A 20,832-nucleotide genomic window follows, 5' to 3' on the forward strand; every position below is an offset into this window, starting at 1 on the left:
CACACCAGCCTCAGTTTATTATGAGCTGCCACATAAGACAGAATTAATTTTTAACTCTAACAATCAGCTCTGAAAGTGTGCATATATTATAATCTCCTGTACAAGCAGTGTCTCGCATGTAAACTATTAAAAATTTACACAGACACACATCTAATGAGCACTTTGTAGTATTTGTGCGTGAGAGATAGTTTTGTCATGGAAGAGGTGCAGCCAAACATCCAGTAGGTGGCAGTAATCTAGTGGAGTTGATCTGTCAACAACAATAAGCCATATAAAGAGGAAGGGAGGGTTTGGCTAACTATGATTTAAATAAAGAAAGAATTGGTCAAGTGGCAGCTATTTTAAATAGTATTATCTCAGCAGTTTTGACTTTTCTGCTGGCTTTTGAACCTTAAAATCAGCAGTGCTGAATATTATTCTAAAATATTCTAAAATAACAAATTCTTTAACAGCCTACCCGTTGTGACCAAAATCCATTATTAAATTCTCCCTAGGAGTGAGTGTGAGTGTATTTATCTCTCCATGTTGGCCCTGTGATGGACTGATGACCTATCCATGGTGTGCCCTGCATCTCGCCTTGTATCGACCCTGCATTGGAATAAGTGGGTATAGACAATGGATAGATGGATGACTGAAATGCTCTGCCAAAAAAACAAAAACAACAAAGAAACATAGAAAACATAAATATCTAGATGAAAAGAATAAAGAATTTTTTCTCAGTGGAGTAGCTCTTAAACTGCCACCAATAAAACCTACAAAAAAATACTGCATCGATGTTCCGCTGAAATTCAGCTAGCTTTATCAACATGAAAAAATTAGGCTAATTCACTCTTGCCTAAATCAGTGTGGTAGTTTAGAAGCTTTAAAGGAAGAGACCACTCTAATAATATGAAGAAATAAAACATCTTGATTAAAATAGCTGCTGATTGATCTATTCTCTCTTTATTTAACCTACATTATTGTTAGCCACACTCCTCCCTTCTTCTTTTTATGGTTTATTGTTGATGGCAGGTCATTACTGCCACCTCAGATGTTGGACTGCACATTTGGCCTTCGATCTGTACAGCACATCATAGTTTATGGGTGATTAAAGGAACAGATCAGTGCATACAAAACTTGGGGGACATTTAGATGCTACTGTTCTTATAAAAAAAATATATATATATATATAATGTGTGTGTGTGTGTGTATATATATATATATATATATATATATTAAAAATATTTAAATAAAAATACATTTTTTATATTTTCTTTTTAAAATATTTTTATATATTCTTTTTGCATGATACTGTGACCAACAAGCTTTTAAGCAAGCATCAAACATGATGCCCTCACAAGAAAAAAAAACACAAAAAAACAAAACAAGACATGGATTTAACATGCTTAAAAATACAAACATGTTGGAATGAACAAAGAAGCAAGTACGTTTTTTTTGGGGGGGGGGGGGGCTTTAAACTACTTCCTTGTATAACAGAGCTGAAGCCTGCTTTGCCATAGTACTTTCTGTATTCTGACAAGTGAGAAATAAGAAGTAAAAAAGAAAAAGTTCAGTTTTCAGCTGAAAGAAAAACAGTTTGAATAACATGTAACTGTCAGCTGTGTTTACGAGCCTCTTGTGTTCAGAACGCTGCTTTGAGTGTTGGCCAGAGGGCTGTGATTGTGTGGAGCGCACAGATCATTATTCCTCAGTGAGATGCTTTGCCACTCTGCTCTGGTGCTCCCCTTAGGATAAAAATTAATATTGTAACAAATGAATAAACCATGAGAGCTCATATAGGCCAAGCTTACGCAATTTTGAAATAGTTGCTGTCATTATACCTTATTATCGGGGCATTTCTTGTAGCACTGTGACATGTATCATCCCATTTCCATTCCATCCACTCCCATAAAAGAGAAAAAGTCTTGCCTCTGCTTCCTGCAACCTGCATCAATATAACAACAAAGCACTGCAAAATTCTCTCCATCCAACCCTCCTCACACTGTCTTTATGGTGCATAATAAACAGATGATGAGATATTAATCCTTTGTCAGCACTTTCTTATCTTGGTTTAATGTGGTTCCTTATTTGGGGAATCAGGTCTAATTAAGTCCTCAAGGAAAGCTGGATATTCCATCAAGATGAAAGGGTAGTACTGAACAGAGTAGGTGCAGTGACCTTCATGCCCTAACCTGGCAGGGACCACAGTAATGTAAATTAGGAATGTAGGTATTATACAATGATTTTAGGTAAAAAAAAAAAAAAATATACATATATATATATATATATATATATATATATATATATATATATATATATATATATATATATATATATATATATATATATATATAGCCAAGACACTTCCTTGTCAACGACTGCAAATACAATAACGATACATGAACATAGGTCATCAGGGAAGAAAGCTGTTCAATTGGCAGCATGAAAGAAATGCAAAGGTGACCCGTTTCTGTGTGGTTATCACAGAGGAACCATATCACAGGCCTGGGCTTGTTTACTGATGATGTATAATTGCTTGCATTTGAACACAAGCCAACAGAGACTATTGTTCATTAAGAGTTTGATTAGATTCTAATTCTTCTGCTCACAAGTCGATTAAACATAGATTCTGAGTCCCTCATTCTATAAATGTCATTCAGTGCAAAAGAATTGTAATTTAATAATCTATTTAGGTCCACTGTGTGCAAGATAAAGCAATAGTAAGCACATTTAATTTTATGTAAGTTCACAATGATTTACAGATCTCATAAACTATCATGTGTTTCTATTGTGTGACAAAACACTGGAGGAACCATCTAGCTTTTAACATTCAGTTCAAAAACCTGCATTTCTGTGATGGTGTGGGGATGCGTTTGTGCCGATGAAATAAGCAACATGCACATCTTGAAAGAAAATAAAGGCACCATCAAATTTTTTTTTTTTTTTTTTTTACTGTCATGGAAATCCTTGAATATTTAATCAAGCCAAAGCTAAACCTCATTCTCATCTATTACAGCTGCATGGCTCCATAACAAAAAAAAGTCCAGATGATGGACTGCACTGTTTGCAGTCCAGACTTGTAACCAACTAAAACATTTGGTACATTCTGAAATGCAAAACTAAACAAAGAAGTCCCAGGACAGCAGAGCAGCTACAGTCATGGCACAGTTACAATGATCATAAATCTAAAGCCTTTGTTGTGTTCATGTATGAGGGATGGAGGGAAACATGAATTTCGAACATGAACAGTTTTGTTTGTTTTGCATATCTAGGATTTCCTGGAAGCTTTGTAAAGTCTTGTAATATGTGCTGGTCAGCAGCTGCACTTTTAACTTATCCAACCACTTTCAGCTCTGGATGACATCAGATAATACAAGCCAGGACATTAGTGCTGTTTCCAAAGTACTTGACTTTCATTTTGTAAACCTTGCATGTTAAATGAGTCATGCCCAGCTCTCTCCTGAACATTGTAGCATCCTAAAAGCAAGCACTTACTTTCACTCAAGAGGGCTAGGTTGTACTTTCTTGTAATTTCTTGCAGCTTCATATTAATTAAAATATGCACTCTAGACTATGAAAGCTAGCATTAGCAGCAACAGACTTACATGCTATCACCTTGACTACATCAAGATGTAATCTAGCATGGAAATCAGAAGAGACGTGAAGTCAGCTTTGCACAAACGGTTATTCAGTCTTAGGGATTCAATTTAAAAACAAAAAAATAGGAACCACAATTATTGTGTGAACTGTAGAAATGAAAGTTTAGTGAGGACAGCCAACCCTAATGTACTCATGGTGTTTCTGAATGAAAGAATAAACTTGAGTTAAATCCTGGAAGTCACCTAGTTTTACGCACTGTCAGCACAGTGCAAGGAGGTGGCTTTTGTCTTCAACCCATGTGCTCCACGCACAGCCAGGACGGACAGGGTCACTGCTTCAAGAAGTGCATATTTCTATATAAAGTAAACAGGTGAGGAGGGAGGAGAACAGAGCGAGATGAGGGGTGGCAGCTGCAGGCAGGTCTCAGGCTGACTGGCTGATTAAGGACTCAGCCTTGTATGCCAACAGTATCTGCAGTGCTTAGATGGGCAGTCACAAACTTTAGGAAACTTGTTTACAAGATGTACATCAATCAATAGTAAAATAAAGCATAAACGCAGGGTAGAGAAAAATGTTAGTTTCTCTTCGCCTAGCAGGTACCTTTTGCCAGTCTTCATTTTAGCTGTATTTTCATTACGCTGATATGTCTATATTTATCTTTGGAAGAATGGGAACGCAGTAAATATGAAAGGTATTTTGGTTTAATATTAGACATGGTACAAGTTCTTGATAGATCATCTGTAGGCTACTGTCTGCTTAGAGTTAGTATAAGAGGTGCAGACAGCACTTAAGGGGATAATGTTAAGACTTCTCATGATGTGTAATGTAAATTAGTTGTTTGATTACTGCGCATTTTGTGAACAACATGAATTATACATGAACTCAGGAAGTGTCTGGTTCTCTGTTTTGATTTGTGAACTTTCTGGCTTAAGTGTATGTTGAAATGAAGGAGAAACTCACCTGCTGGACAGCACTTCTTCTTTTTAATGGTTTTGAGTATAAGGTTGTTTGCTTTACTTCATCAATCATACTTTTGATATTTATTGTTAAGAAGTTGTTCCCTTGCCTTCAAAGTTTTCCTCAGTAATGAAAACGAACATTTCCATTGACAGTCAAAATAGGCCACCTACCTCTGATTCAGGCTGATACTTTATTGAGTGAAGGGCAGCAACATGCTGTGAAATATCGACTGGTTAGTTTTTGCTACAAGAGCAGGCTGCAGGGGGTGAGTTCACCTATTATTTCCTCTTGTTATAGTTGGAAAAAGGTCTTTTCAGCTAAAATCACACCTCACATGGTTTGAAACCCCTAAATATTTTTTCATTTGTCACATTATGACTCATTCCAGTGCTGCCAGTACTTTCTGATCCACCAGTGTGTGAGACACAGTAACTGAGTATCTACAGGAGCTGCTATGGAATGCATAAACTTCTCAGCCAGGCCTCACATCCCTTTTTTATTAAAGGGCTTTCCCTGGCATGGGAACAGAGGCTCTCACTTATATCAGAGCAGTCTGGTGATGCGGATTCATGCAGACACCTGCAGGGCGAAAGACCTCCGCTGCCTCATTGTCAAAGAATGAGCAGATTCAAAAGCATATGCAGTGGCATGTGAATCTATAGCTTATGAACTTGGGAATGTTTGATTCAGTGAGAGCAGATTGATGAACATCTAGCCTGTTTTGATTTCTTTACTCCTATCTCTTTTTTTAATTTAATGTATATACAGATAGGAAAGAAATTGAGCCATAATATGAGAGGATTGATGGTTCTGTTGATATGGGGGCATTTGGCTGGGATCTTCTTATCCCCTCAGAGGGACGGTTCACAAATCAGTACAAATTTGTTTTGACTGATTCTTTGATTAAACATTTATATCCTAATGGGTACAGTGTCTAAAAGTTTTTCTTTTTCTCTCAAAGTAATCACACACCAGAAGAAGAGAGAGAAGGAGAGTATATGTACCAATGTTAACGGCAGTCACTGTAGAATGACGGAGGCTTGAAAAGACATAATAATTAATAAGAAAAATTAATAAATTAATTAATTGCTTCATAATTAACTATATAATTGTGTTTAGGTATGTATTTACGTATTAATTAATTTATACATCCATTTATTTATGTGTATCTGTGCTGTATGGTAAAAAGGTGAGTGTTTCTAACACAGTCCTAAAGCAGGATTATTTATACAGAAATAAATAAGAGAATAATAAATATACAAATTTAATAAATGTAGAAATACATAAATAAATAAATAAATCCATGCATACATAAACACAGAAATGAACAATATATTAATATTTGTATTAGTATTTTTTTATATTTAATCATGCTCCACCATATAGATTCAAGATCTTTATTGTCATTATGCAAGCATAACAAAATTTTGAGGAGTCTCTCGGCTTAGCAGACATAAATAAGAAAATATAAACATAACAGGCACAAATAAATAAGTAAAAATAAATATATAACATATATAACAGATATAAGAACAGTTCTATATTTACAGTAAATGAAAGAATTTAAAGCAGACAGTAATATTTACAGTGTGGATAAAGTGCATCCTAGTACAAGGATGGAGGTCTGTGGGTGTGTGTCTGAGAAGGTGTGAATCTTAAATGTCTGTGGAGGGTTGGGTGCATGTGTGTGATTATGTTAGGGCGGTATAAGTGTTGAACGACAAGGAGGCTATTGCTTTCACAGCTCTGGAGATGAAGCTATTCCTGAGTCTTTTTGTGGGGGTTTTACCGCTTTCCTGATGGAGACAGTACAAATAGTACATTGCTTGGTTGGATGGGGTATCTGACCCTCTTCTGGACTTGGGCGGTGTAGATGAAGTCCAGATTCGGTAGACAGTGGCCCACAATCCCCTGAGCTGTCCTCACCACCCGGGCTAAGTTCCTCTTCCTGTGCTGTGCAGCTGCCATACCACACCGTCACAGTGAGACACAGGATGCTCTTAATGGTGGCGCTGTAAAAGTTCACGAGCAGCTGAGAAGAGAGTCCCGTCCCCTTCAGCTTTCTGAGAAAGAAGAGTTTTTGGACCTCCTTCACCAGGTGTGAAGTGTTCAGAGTCCGGGAGAGGTCAGAGGAAATGTGGACGCCCAGCAACTAAATGCTGTTCACATTCTCCACTGCCTCTTCATGTATGCAGAGAGGAGCATGCTCAGTCTTCCCGGACGACCTGTAATCTACTATGACCTCCCTCTTCTTGTTAAACCAGACTGTTCTTGGGACATTATTTCGTGAGACTCTGGACCTCTTTTCTGTAGTGGGTCTATCATTGTTGGAAATGAGACTCACCACGGTGGTATCATCTACAAACTTCACAACCATGTTGGTGGGGTGGATGGCAGAGCAGTCTGTGTGAAGAGGGTGAAGAAGGTGGGGCTGAGCACACAACCCTGCTGCGTTCCAGTGTTGAGGATCTGTGGTGAAGATGTTGACTTCCCTATCCTCACCATGTGGGGCCTGTTAGGTGACAAAGTCACTGGTCCAGGTGCAGAGTGAAGCTGACAGACCCAGGTTGTGGCGCTTCAGGGCCAGCACTTTCAAGAGAATGATGTTAAAGGCTGAGCTGAAGTCCACAAACGGCATCCTAACATAGGGGTTGGGATGCTGCAGGTGAGGATCCACTCGAAAAACTTCATGATGACTGGGGTGAGAGTGACTACTGAACTTTGGAAGATCTTCACACTTTAGTGCCCCTAACAAAGGCTAATTTGACATCTGTCTTGCAGCCAGTCTGATGGTGACTCTTTTCTTATCTCTTGTTCTATCTTTTTTTTCCCTCACTTCTTCCAATAATGTCATCTTGGGTTAATTTGCTAAATCAGCCATGGTGCATGTTCAAAACAGATCTGATGTAGTGCCATAAAGCAAAACGCAGCTGTCCTATGATGCACCAGGCAGAAATGTAAAGTTGTGAATTGCAGCACCAGGATGCTGCAGGGCAATGACAGCACAATAAATGTCCATGTGCCATCAAAACATGCCAGAAGCAGAGTTTTAAGGTTGGAAAGTTATGTTGTATAGTTTTAATTGTATGTTGCCATCAGCAGGCTCATGACAAAACACACAGGTGGTATTCTACTGAAGAAGGTAATTTTTAAAATCAGACCTCATATACACAATGTATATCCAATTATAAAAAACAAAACATACCTTGTTTTATCATTACTCTAAACATGATTTCAACTGTGATTTCAGCAAGCTTGTCGGTGTTGGTAAAACCTGTTTTTTATATTGGGAAATGTGGTTGAATTTAGTTTGAACTGAGGCTTTGGCCCTCTGAGTTACTGAATTGTGTACTCAAATGGATGCCCCAATGGTTTTGTCCGCTCTGCTCCACAGATCTTGCAGCGTGTGCGAGTCAACTGTCGTCTGTGTTTGTCACAAACTCCAACCTCTCCAAATGTCATCCTGAATCAGGCTCTGATACAGTGCTTTGTACACGAATCAGGCCGTCTCGTCCCATTGCAGTTATGTCTTGTGTTGAAGTGGATGACGTTTTAACTTAAGTGCTTTCTGCTGCTTGCAGGGAAAAATTTTCTGCTGCTTTATGATGTAATAGTGATGTACATTTCAGATAATTCAGTGCCCAACAGATGTTAAAATTTATTTATTACTGTTTTGTTTCATGCTTGATTGCCTTCTCTTATAGTGTTCCTGCTCTCCCAGTGAAGAATCTAACTGGCTCTGGACCAGTGCACCCAGCACTAGCAGGTTAGCTTTTGAAATTGCAATTTTTGTTAGGTTGCATGTTTTATTTATTTATTTTATTATACATCTACATTTACTAACCCAAAACAAATTTACTATAACTTTCTTTTTCTTTACCTGTGTGTGCATTTGTGTGTGTATGTGTGTGTGTGCATGTGTGTGCTCTACATATTCATCAGGTATGACAGGTATCCTGATGTGCGCTGCAGGTCTGCCAGTTTGCCTGACCCGAGCACCAAAGCCCATACTGCACCCACCACCCATCAACAAGAGTGACATGAAGCCTGTGCCAGGGATCAATGGCATGCGCCGCAAAACCAAGAAGAAGCACCTCAAGAGAGGTGAGTTTTAAGGAATCGAGAGAAGAAAATGGCATAAACCCAAATGACTTGGGTGTGGTGCCAGCTTTATATATTTTTGTAGTGCATTGGTGAATGACTAGAAAATATACAGCGGAGAAGAAAAGACCAACTGCCAACAGTCAGCAGACTGTTTTTGTCCTGCCAAGCTTTGCAAGATGTTCCTGTATCAGCTGTCTGAGTCTGTTGTTTAGTATGCAAATTAACCCGCAAGTAAACTGTTTAAGGATTCATCATTACTTTTACAAATCTTTCATTTAAGCTCCATATTTTCATCTCAACCAAGCTTGCTGATGGTCACTTAGAAAAGCAATTCCTTACTTTTTAACAAAGGTGTTATAAAATGTCATGATGATTTGTCAGTTAATACAGTAAGCTGCAAATAATAATTTTATAGCTGTAATACTATGTGCAGTTTAATGGAGGCAGCTGTGAGGAGGGTAATGAAAAGGGTTGTTGGACTGAACTAGTTTAAAAGGGGATCTTGTGTTTAATTTAAGGACTCTGAAAACAAGTAAGTTTTGCTTGACCGAGCTGCCCTCCTAAGAGGTCAGTGTGCCTGTTGGATGTCCACCTCAATAAAGTTCTGGTCTTTTTAGTCTTTCAAGTACTCCTTTACTGTAAACACAGACTTGACTAATTTGGTGTTTTTCTGGTCCTACTTTACTATAACTTCCTAAAAAGGGGATGATGTATGGCTGTAATTTGGCCCATGTTTCACTTTAATAATGAATATATAGAAGATTGTAAATGTTCCAACATTGAATTTCCTCAGAAAATCAACAATGAGACAAGTTGTTAGCATGCTAAAAACTTTCTGAGGCTGTCAGCATTGCAAAATGCTAGCATGAGCAGCAAACACTGAATATTTAGCAGATAACTTTAACAGCGGTCAATATATTACTTTAGTGTATTAGTTTGCTAAAACATGGACATAAAATAGAGAGTGGGGTTGTTAAGTGTAACTCATACATTCATACATAAAATGGTTACTTATATCAGCTTACATGTTTGTGTGACATGTTTAATAGCATCTTTTCACAGAGGAAAACCCCTTTACATGGTTGGTTAGTATACACTGAATAAGTCTGTTATCGTTATCATGCATAAATGATCCTGTGAATGATGTGTAATTGAGTCGATACAGTGTAGGCAAGTAACTGTGGACTATTAAAGTACTATATGTGTTAACATGATGGTGCCTGTTCCACAAACAATGGCTGTTCTTGTACTGCTGAGAAAACATGTATTCAGAGATCACACTGAAGTACTGGCCCAAGATGATGACTGGCTTAAGAGCCAGTTCTAATTATAAAGAAATTTGCTCTTATGACTGTGCAGAACTGGGTCCCGTTTTAGGAAATGATTGCTACCATCCTCTATTTCTGTGTTATCAGATCTGACTTTCCTCTACCTGTGATCAGCAATTTAATCTCACAGAAGTTCCTGCTCTTTTTTTCTTTTTATTGTTGATTGTTTGCTGTTTGTTATTATTGTTGATTGATAACCCTTTGCATAGTAATTTACAGAAAAAACAAGGTAGGCTTACAGGCTTGTGCACATGAGCTCAGTTTCACATTCATTGAGATTTGCGAAGGAAAAGTGTGCAGGATTCTGCATTTGTATCATTTTAAATATCTGGATAGTTCTTATTTCATGCATAATTCACCAACACACACACATACACACAAACACACACACACACACACACACACATGACACACACACAAGAGTATCTTCTGGTTCAGTGTTCAGTTCAAAACAAGCAACTTCAGCACATGATGAAATGAGAGGATAAGCACACAAGAAAAAAATATTCACCACAACTCATTCTAATAGTTTACGTTTCTATGAGAAAAATAGAGCAAATATTCATTTTGTCTGAGACTGAGATATGCACCCTGTTACTTTGCAAGGCAACTGTATTCTTGCCTATTACACAGAAATTAATTGTGCCAGGTTCCAAGCTGTGTGTTTGTGGCTAAGGCACAGTTGTTTTGGCCTAATTCACTTCCTGTATTGGTAGATACAGACAGATTTTAGATCAGACAACAGTCAGCACTGTTGTTGATGTTGTTGTAGCCTTGATTATGCTAGATGTAATGTATATAGATTTTGTTTCAGGACAGAAAAGCTGACATATCATAGCAGGAAGTGTGCAGGTGGGTGCATTTCATTCGGAAGAAGGTCATTCTGTTGTGTTATGGTATTTTGTGACAACTTGAAAATGTCTGCTGTGAAAAAGGTCTATTTCTTCATTAAAGGTGAGCAAAGTATTGAAGTTTTTTTTTCTGTTCTTCTTCCAATTGGTGACAAAAAGAATTTGCTCCTACCAGCTGACTCTGCACTCTTCACTGGTTGAAACTAGCCTATGATAGACAGGCGCCACATCCAATCACCTGCCAACTATTTTTCTACGGTGCCCGTCTCTTCTCCAAACATTTTCCAGTGAAGACTTTGCAGATGGTTCTGCCTAAGGAACAATCTGGTGTGTAAGGTTAGCAGGCAAACATTGCCATCCCACAACAAAAGGAGGCCTCTACTTTACCCTTTTATTGATTTAACTTCTTCGTGAAAATTTCTTAAACATTTTCAACCAAAAAGGCTGTCTTTATGTGTTGTCTCAATTATGAAAATGGACTCTGGTTGACGGTGAGAGAACTAAAAAGGTTCTTGGAAGGGAATTTGGGTTGCTTCTGCTTTATTTTTGCAGAGAAGCTTCAGATCCTGCCTAATAGATCTGTCAAATAGCAGTTGTCTTTCTCCTCTTCTTTGCTAGCTTTTTTTCATTGTTGGCCTCTTTCCTCTTCCTCTGCTCAGCTTCTACACCTCAGCGTGGTTGTCTCTTTCGGCTGCTGTTCCTGCCTATGCTCTCTGACTGCTCCTCAAATGAGCAAACAAAGACTTGTGGGGAAAAGAGGTTGCCTGTAAGCGTATTAAGGGTGTAAGCCGGGGGTGTGCTCTCAGCCATGGTAGTCTGGTTGCACACAGGGATTATAACAGTGTGTGGGGAATGGCTGTTTGCTGTGTGCTGTTTTCAAGGTGACCTTTTCTTCAACATCACATATGAACTGTAAACACATGCAATATATGCATGAACATGCTAGATATTTTCCTGTAAAAGAAAATGGCACCTGGGCCAGAGTGGTAGCAGAAACACAAAGAAATATGAGATGAATGAAGATGAGGATGTACTAGTTACTCTCCTGTGCAGTAAAAGACAATTAAAATGTCATGCAGAGGACCACTTTTTTACTTGTAAAACTTGTGTAAGTAGCTATAAGTGGAAAATTTTTGTTTGTTTCCTTTAACATTCATCTTTTCTATCTTTTCTGTGAACAGGAAAAAACCCAGAGGATGTGGTGCGAAGATATACAGAGAAGATTAAAGTAGTGCCAGATGAGGTAAAGAAAAGGCCCTCGGAAGTAACGAACACACACACACACACACACACACACACACACACACACACACACACACACACACACACACACACACACACACACACACACACACACACAGAGAGAAAAGACTTTCAAAATCATTTATTTTTTTCCTCGTTGAAAATAAAAGTATTCTAAAAGCACAACAATATATACTTGGAAAGTAAGCTGAAGAATTTTGGTGTGACTATTCCAGGATTGTACCATCTGTATGGAGAGGCTGGTAATGTCGTCAGGCTATGAAGGCGTCCTGCAGCACAAAGGCATCAAGCCAGAGCTGGTGGGCAAACTTGGCAAATGTGGTCACATGTACCATCTGCTGTGCCTGGTGGCCATGTACAACAATGGCAATAAGGTGGGTAAAAGCTTGTCAGGCAGACATTGTTATGTCACTCTGTGCTCAAATTATAGACTTATGATGTCTTACAGTTTGACTGTCTTGCAAGGCACTGGCCGATGATCAGGTCTCTATCTGCACATGTTGCACACAGATGGGGATCTTATATACTTTTATGAGATGTCATATGAGCACAGTACTTAGTAAAATCTCGATAAATTCTGCTCATTTCACTTTGCTTGCATAAAATACACATTTACCACATGCTGGTGCAGATGAGGCATATAAAACTATTATAAACCAGCAACCATCAATGTTGCTGATTAAATCTGAGAATGCATTTAGCGTTAATGAGCAGTGAAGTGACAGTTCCACAAGAGTCGTCTTCAGTATTTCTGCCTTCAACTCATTTTGTATAGATGAAAGGAATAACCAAATTGCCCAGTTAGTTGAAGATACAACTCAAGTCTGTTACCAGTTATTGGTTCTACAGCATCAAATCTAAGCCTATATTAAACTGGAGTTTTTTTTTTCTTTCTCTCTTTTTATTACTTTTTTTTAACCATCTGAGCATCTGGCTGAATGCATAAAGTCGTTATGAGGATAAATTAATTTATATGATCTTGCTGTTTTCAATCCCAGACATAAAAGTGGTAACAAAAAGTCACTTTTTTAGCCTAAAAAGATATTTTAGTATTATTATTTTTATTAATCAATGTTTGGACATGAGATGTAAAAGAGATAGAACAATCCATCACAATTCCAAAGTAAGTCTGTCAGAAATCCCTGAAACATAATGAGTGGAAATTTCAGAATTTCATTTTAAAACTATTTGTTTTTTTTAGTGCTAAAGGGACGACGTTGGCCCACACTGTATGGATTTAAAATGTTAAGTGCAGCTGCCAAAGAGCCTGATGTTATGTAGCCGAACAATGTCATCAGCATAAAAGTGAAAATTTACTTATAAAACATTTTTATCAGAACTATATGGCGCTAGGGCAGGGTTGATTACTGCTGCAAACCTTTTAATAAACCAAAAATATCTGTAATGAAACACTTTTTTTTAAACAATAGACAATCACAGCTTCATGCTGATTAACTTTAGGAAAGTGTAGGTGCTTTGGGATATAAAAGTGGGTCAAAAATAAAATGATCCCGTATCCTCCAACATGCGCTTTTGCTGCTTAATACTGCCTTTGACCATGTTTACCATCTAGTTGCTAACATTCTGTCTGCTGTTCAGTGTAATGCTCATGGTTTTCTGATGATGAAAAGAGATGCCTGCTGCAGCCAAAAACAGCCCCATGAGATTAGAGGTGAGACAGAGCCAACGCTGTAAAGCTTCGTCTCGTAGAGAAAACAAAGAGCCAAAATTCACAGTGAAGTTGTGTAAAACCGAGGAGAGTTGCACAGTCAGGTGTTAATTCCTACTGGTTTCATCAGTCTGAGCAACTTCTTTTGCAATAAACATAGAGATTCTCATTGTGAAGATGAGCTTTTTGATTAATTGAGCTTTAAATGATATCAGACTTTTAAGCACTGCAAGCTAAATTTGACATCACTTGGAATATGGTCAGGAATCTCGTAGATCAATAATAAAAAAAAAACTATCATAATAACAACTACTGAAAGTACAGAAATATCTTTTTATTTTTATTTTATTTAAAAGCAACATTAAACAAAATGTTAACAACTACTAACATCTTCTCATTGTTGATTTTTCTGTAAACCAGGATGGCAGTCTTCAGTGCCCAACATGCAAAACCATCTATGGAGAGAAAACAGGCACCCAGCCTCCTGGGAAGATGGAGTACCACGTGATCCCCCACTGCCTGCCCGGCTACCCGGACTCCAAAACCATCCGTATTGTCTATGACATTCCTGCTGGTATCCAGGTGAGAACAGTCTCACCTCCCTAAATCCACCATGCTGCCTTTGTGCCCGGATCCACTGTCTCTTCACTCTAAATCTGCGAACTGCTTAACCGCTTTAGTTTGACTGACAGATACTCATGCAGGAAGGTGACTTGTTGGGGGCACAGAGGAAACTGCAACCTTAGACTGTGAGTGTGAATCATAGGCTAATCTGAGACTGTGGGAAAGTCAGACTATTTGTAATCTGGAAGAAATGTGATACTATGTAATGCGATGACATTTCCATGTGAATTTAGTTGGTTTATCTTTCAGTAAAGACAGTAGTAGTTGGAGCTGTTGGGTAGTTGGAGATGATAGAGCTGCATATTTTATTCTGACCGTAGATATGAGTGTTATCGAAGTTAATGTAGTGACCTTTTTCTACCAGCCGAGTAGGGTTATATTCCCTAGGGTCCTTAATACTGGAGGTCAAGATCAGCACAGCAGCACAATATATCACTGCCTGGTAACATTACTGAAGGTCTGACACCTCTCTTTGTTTCCTCTCACACCTCAGTCCACACTCTACACACCACGTTGGTTTTCATTAGGCTTTGAATGTTAATGGACTCGGTCTACAACATGAGAATAATATAGGTTTTAGAGGTGGAAAGAACAATAAAGAGAAGCTGTTTGGTTGCAACACCTTTTATAGATGTAGAGAAGTAAGAAATATATCAGTGGATATCAGTGGAGACTGCTCATACGTCTGTCTAAATCAGACTGATGTGATTTTTTTCTACATGGTGGCCTTAAAACAATCTTTCTAAATATGGTTATTAAAGAAGTAATTTCACATTTACTGTTGCAAGTCTCTCAGTGGCCTTTCTAACAAAGGGCCATTGTCAGCAATTTTCACAATAAAGCTTGTCCTATGGGTGCTTTTGGCATTTTCCACACAATTAAATTGTATTTGGAATTAAGTGAGTTTAAATATTTGTTTTTGCTTGTGGCATTTTCACCAGACTGATGAGCACCCAAACCCAGGGAAGAAGTTCAGTGCGAGGGGGTTCCCTCGACACTGCTACCTCCCCGACAACGAGAAAGGCAGGAAGGTGAGCTCTGGCAACAAACCCAGAAACATAATGACCTTACATTTGTTTTCTTTCCTGCACATGGTGGGATTTTTACAACCCTTCTGCCTTTTTTCTGTGTCTCCAGGTCCTGAAACTCTTGATCATGGCCTGGGACCGCCGCCTCATCTTCACCATCGGCACATCCAGCACCACAGGAGAGTCAGACACAGTGGTGTGGAATGAGATTCATCATAAGACAGAATTCGGCTCTAACCTAACCGGTCATGGCTACCCTGACACCAACTACTTGGACAACGTCTTGACAGAGCTGTCGGCCCAGGGGGTCGGCGAGGATAACCTGAAGGACTGATAACCAGCTGAGCTAGCACACAGGAACACAATCCACCATGTCCCGCTGTTGTTCAGAGAAAAGGGATGCTACTTGATGGGCCATCATGCAGCTGACAACTCCTAACTTCCTACAAACATCCTTCAAAAGTGGTGGAATAAGAGCAATAGAATCAGAAATAAAGTTGGGTTTTGTATTGCATAACCTAGAATATCCCCCATGCTGTGTCTTGATCCATGCTTTGAGCATGTTGTATCCATGACAGTCTTTAATAGGGTTATGGATATGAGAAGGTTTTTGTACTGATGTTGGAAGCTGCAAGCAAATTGTATTTAACCCCTTTTAGATTTAAACCGATGTCCGCTCCTTTGCCTTTGGAGTTAAATGCCAAGGGGCCAAATCATACATATTTGCAAATGCTGAACTTTTCAATGCATGGCCCCGACTAACGCTGCAAATGAATGTTGAGTAATTATTTTTGCAATAAAGTGAAAGGTGTTGCTTAATATTATGAAGATAAATGGAGGAGACTTTCAGCTTTACGAATTAATCCAAATTATTGGTCATTTGCTTTTCCCATTTACTTTTATAATGAATCATTGACCTGCCTGAAGTGGTGCAGCCTAGTTGTGTGATTTTAAGAAGATTCTGGTTTTTGGTGACATTTTTAACCTCTGATACAACAGGTTGGTTAATCTGCAAAATGGTTCTGCAGTTTCTGATTCATACTCCAGAGAACTGAAGACTACGAAATATTGGTGTTTGTTTATAAATGTGTTTTGTACGGTTAAATTTGTGGATTGTGTATGAGAAGAAACAAGCGTCAGTTTATCGCCTGTTACGGCATGTTGTACCTGAGGCTCCGAGTTTGTAAAGCAGGATCTGCACTTGCGCTCCAAGGTGAAACTCATTTGTTTCGTTGACACGCTAATGTTGTGACCTCTGTGAATGTAAAGCCTGCATTATTATTCTCCCTTTTGGAGGAATCCCAGTCACTAGCGTGATCCATCATGTTTACCCTACGTGAGGGGCGAGTGTGCGATCACTTGCTGTTAGGCATTACTATGCTGGCTTTAAGTCCTTGAGGAGAAGGCGGAACACACAGACAAATGTTCTTCTTTTAGACACCAACAATTTTCCTGTGGAGATCCATCTTGGGTAGCACTCCTGCTCGTCTGCAATCTGCAAGTCTCCTGTGAGCCTGCTCGCTCTTAGGCAGCATACTGGGCTCAGCTGCCTGCATTGTGTAGCAAGCAGCGAAACATCTTATTTCGTTCGTGAGCTCACTTAGAGTGGTTAGGGCCGATACTGATGAATGACTTGGACCCCAGTCTTCTCCTCAGCTGCAGAGTGCTTCATCATAGGAGGCATGCAAATATTGGTCTAGAATTGAATTGGATGAGAACAATTTTTTCCTACTCGCTTCTTTTTCTCTGTTGATGGTGTCCATGGGCTAAAGACTCTTTGAAGGTCTTTGTGATGCTTTTTTTTTGCTCTGAGATTAAAAATAATCCAAATGGTGCATAATTCTCCATCAGTGGATCTGATCAATTTAAATGCAGAGGGGCGCCAGTGTTTCAGTAGGCACCCAGCAGTGGGTTAAATCATAGTCTTCCATAGCACTTTGAGGCAACTGTTTTTGTTTCTTTCTTTGTTTAAACAGTATGTTAATTTTCGGAAAATGTTTTAAATTGCAATTAAATATGTCCTTTTTTTAAGTTGACGTTTGTAAAATTGTAATGCTTTAAATTATATACATGTACATATATATATATATATATATACATATATATATATATATATATATACAGATGTGACATACCTTTAACTTAAAGCTCAGTTTGAGTCGATGGTGTAACTTTAGTTTATTTTTATATTCTTCTATATAGAAATTATAAAAACTGTCCCACATATTTATACGCAGGCACATGTTAACATAAATACATGTAATCTGGCAGGATTTGTCAGTTTGTCAGGGACTGAAACATGTATGACTTGTTATGGATGTCTAATATTACAGGTCTTAGCGTATGCTGCTGTTGTTACCTTAACCTAGAATCTTTGTAGTTGATCTGCTGTGGGATGCCAGTAAATACAATTAATGTGTCTTTATTATTGGTGGGGGAGCTCTAGCAGCATGAAGAAGATGGTTGCCCCCCCCCCCCCCCCCCCCCCCTTCCAGGATGGGGCCATTTCCCTTTTTCTACTTGACCCAACCATGGGAAAGACATGGAGTTGGTCATTTAAGTGAAGTGTGAAGGTTAAACAGCAAATATTCTTAAGTTTGTTTGTTTTAGTTTGGTAAAGACATATTGATGGGACTCAGCTTAGATAGATGTCAAATATAAAGAACTAAGCTGAACTAAAGATCTTAAAAATATATTAGAGATCAAGTTTACTATGTCCTTGCAAACTTTGGTACACCAACACAGAGATGCCTCGCAGTTTTAATAATGTGTATTTATGACTGTCAGAAGAGGAAGTTTATCCACAGTTAAAATACTTGTAAAATTGCTTGTTAGTTTAGCTACACATGCCAGATATGGAACAATGATGCAGGATATCTGATTATCTTCATGACAATATACTTAATCTCTATAAATAGAAATGATAACATTCCATTAATATCCAAGATCTACTAAAAATATTTTAATTAGGTTTCTGCTAAAGTTTTCTCCTTTAGATAAATGTTTATGAAGTACTGGATTTGTAAAAATTCCGTAGTGTACGAGCCTATCCATGTTGAATTCTGCAGGGTTGAAATTGTATAAAAGAAACTTAATTTAAATCATATTTGGACTGCAGAACCCATGAGAAAAGGAACCTTTAGAAGTACCATGCCCCTAGTCCTTGTTTGAAGCAAAATAAATATATAAAATAAAAATAGAGAGAAATTTTCCCAAATTATAAACAATAGGAGGGTTCTCTCTATATGATGACTCTGCACCTACTCTTGGCTTTACAGCAAGTTTCATCTCATTGTTCAGGCTGGAAATTTACTGTTTAGGCAGCAGAGAGTTTGCAGAATTTGGAAATCCCAGGAGGTCAAAATTACAAAGCAGCACCTTCACTTCTCTGTCTGCTTCTATGCAGAATTCATTCAGCAACAATAACTGCAATCACACACAAAAAGCAAGAGGAATTAATTGTGGAGTCCAAAATTAGATAGCTTTTTACTGAAAGTTGAACTGATTTAAAACAAGTAGGTTAGATCCAAGTGAGACTTTTGAAAACATTGGCTGTTACCTGAACCAAAACCAATTAGTTGTAGCAGATTTAAGCATGTCATTAACTACTTTAGGTTGTATTTTTTTTAAAACAATGTTTCTTTCAAGAGGCTAATTGAGATCTGTTTTACCTTTTGGCTGTGCTTTTAAATACAGCTTCCAAGTAACCTGCACAAGCTAAATCAAACTACTAAAAATATCAGAGCTCAGTTTTGACCCAGGTGTTAAAGAAAGTTGCTGTTCAGCCTGTTCCAATTTAAGTTTTCTTCTTCACATCCTATAACATTAAAGAGCAAGAGAAAATACTTGTAATCTTTCAGGGAATTCTTTTTCCATGTTGAAGGGAGTTTCAGTAACTAGAGGGATCCAGATGTTTTACTCTTCAATTTTTCTTTTCCATTTGTAGGAGTTGTAGTATGAACAATGCAGGCCCTTTAGACTTTTCAGGTGTGTAAAGACTCATGGGAAGGATGATGCTTAATTAAAGAAGAGAGAGATGGTTTTTATGCAATTTACTATTTTTGAGATCTAGTACATAATTTATGTGTAGCAGGAATGCTGATTTCTGGTATAAATGGCATGGGATGTTTTCTTTATGGGGTGCTTACCTCCAGGTTTCTAAACTAGAGGGTTGCAGTCCGAGGATGTTAACATGTATTTGAAAACATATATTTTTGATGTCTTTTTTTAATGATTGTCTCTAAAAGAACTCTTACATAATATTTCCTGTATTATTCTTATTAAGATTCATGTCATATGGTTGCATTTGATTAGAAGTGAGATAAGGGATGAAATTATTTTGTTCATATTCTCTCATAGTGTTTGTTGCAAACTGTACGCCTCTCTCTAAGTGATACCATAACATTTTGTGTGGATATACAGTTTGTCTGTGTCTGTCTGTGAGAATGAGTGTGTGCTACGTGAGCATCTAGTAGACAAAGCTGAGGTTCATGTCCTTTAAAGATACAGTAATCTTCTCCTAGAGGTGCATGTCAACCAAACTGTGAGCAAGTGTACTGACAATGCATAGCTCTTTGCGTATGAAGAAAATCATAGTGTCTTTAGAAATAATATCACCTTTTTTTTCTGGTGAATTCCCACTGTGGTTTTACAACTTTTTCAGTAAGAAAGATGTTTTTTTCCGCTGTTGGTTTTGATTTACGCAGATGAGGATGGGACAGCGTTTGGCTGCTCTCCTCACTCTTCAGACACCATATAAAACATCTGAATGTTTTGCATTATAAGTGCCCATTTGATTTTTGTGGTTTATTTAACCCTAAGCAGTGTGACATAATCTAAAAGCAAGATATGGAGAGACATTGATTAAACTATAAAGGGCTTCTTAATCAATCAGTCTTTATTAAATTGTGATGACCTTGTTGCATGTTTGTTTCTTGTGAAAAAAAAATAAATAAATGTGCCCTTGATGGGGGTATTATGTTTGGCATTTTGTCACCTCGGCTCTGCCTCATTTTTAAATTCCCAGTCGGTGGTGTGTCCTTCTTCGTTTAGCTGCACGATTGCCGTTTCCCCGGGCAGCTCTGTGCTCTGCTCCTCATTATATGGATATAAATGGGCTTTGCTGGAGCTGTGGAGTGCAGCAGAACCAGTTCTCGCTAACAGTAAATTTGCTTTATAGCCATTTTCTGTCACTGCTGTGGTGAGGAGCTAGGGTTGGTGCATGTTAAAACAGGGCTTGGGATCTGTTTAGGCAAAGATTCCCCCTTGTAGCCCCATCATTCTCCAGTACTGGCCCAGCCACTCAGAATTCTGTCCAGTACTCACCTTGCCCTGCCTCTTCTTATCGGTCACATATCATGCCTAATGTGAGTGTAAACAAGGAGATTCTGCTGTATCATGCAGGTGCATCTGCTCTCATTAGCATT

At 38.3% G+C, this 20,832-nt stretch overlaps 1 protein-coding gene across 1 annotated transcript in view; it reads left to right on the forward strand.

The window, feature by feature from the left end:
- The window catches only part of dtx1 (deltex 1, E3 ubiquitin ligase), a 47,908-nt gene extending 27,515 nt beyond the window's left edge, over window positions 1-20,393 (forward strand). The window contains exons 4-10 of the mRNA XM_041999648.1: window positions 8,244-8,305; window positions 8,482-8,643; window positions 12,004-12,065; window positions 12,301-12,459; window positions 14,175-14,336; window positions 15,320-15,409; window positions 15,516-20,393. Of these exons, the coding sequence (XP_041855582.1) occupies window positions 8,244-8,305; window positions 8,482-8,643; window positions 12,004-12,065; window positions 12,301-12,459; window positions 14,175-14,336; window positions 15,320-15,409; window positions 15,516-15,740 (922 nt within the window). The 3' untranslated portion in view covers window positions 15,741-20,393. The remainder of the gene's footprint in view (window positions 1-8,243; window positions 8,306-8,481; window positions 8,644-12,003; window positions 12,066-12,300; window positions 12,460-14,174; window positions 14,337-15,319; window positions 15,410-15,515) is intronic.
- The last annotated feature ends 439 nt before the right edge of the window (window positions 20,394-20,832 follow it).

Source organism: Melanotaenia boesemani, chromosome 11, assembly GCF_017639745.1.
Source record: "Melanotaenia boesemani isolate fMelBoe1 chromosome 11, fMelBoe1.pri, whole genome shotgun sequence".
NCBI classification, from domain to species: Eukaryota; Metazoa; Chordata; class Actinopteri; order Atheriniformes; family Melanotaeniidae; genus Melanotaenia; species Melanotaenia boesemani.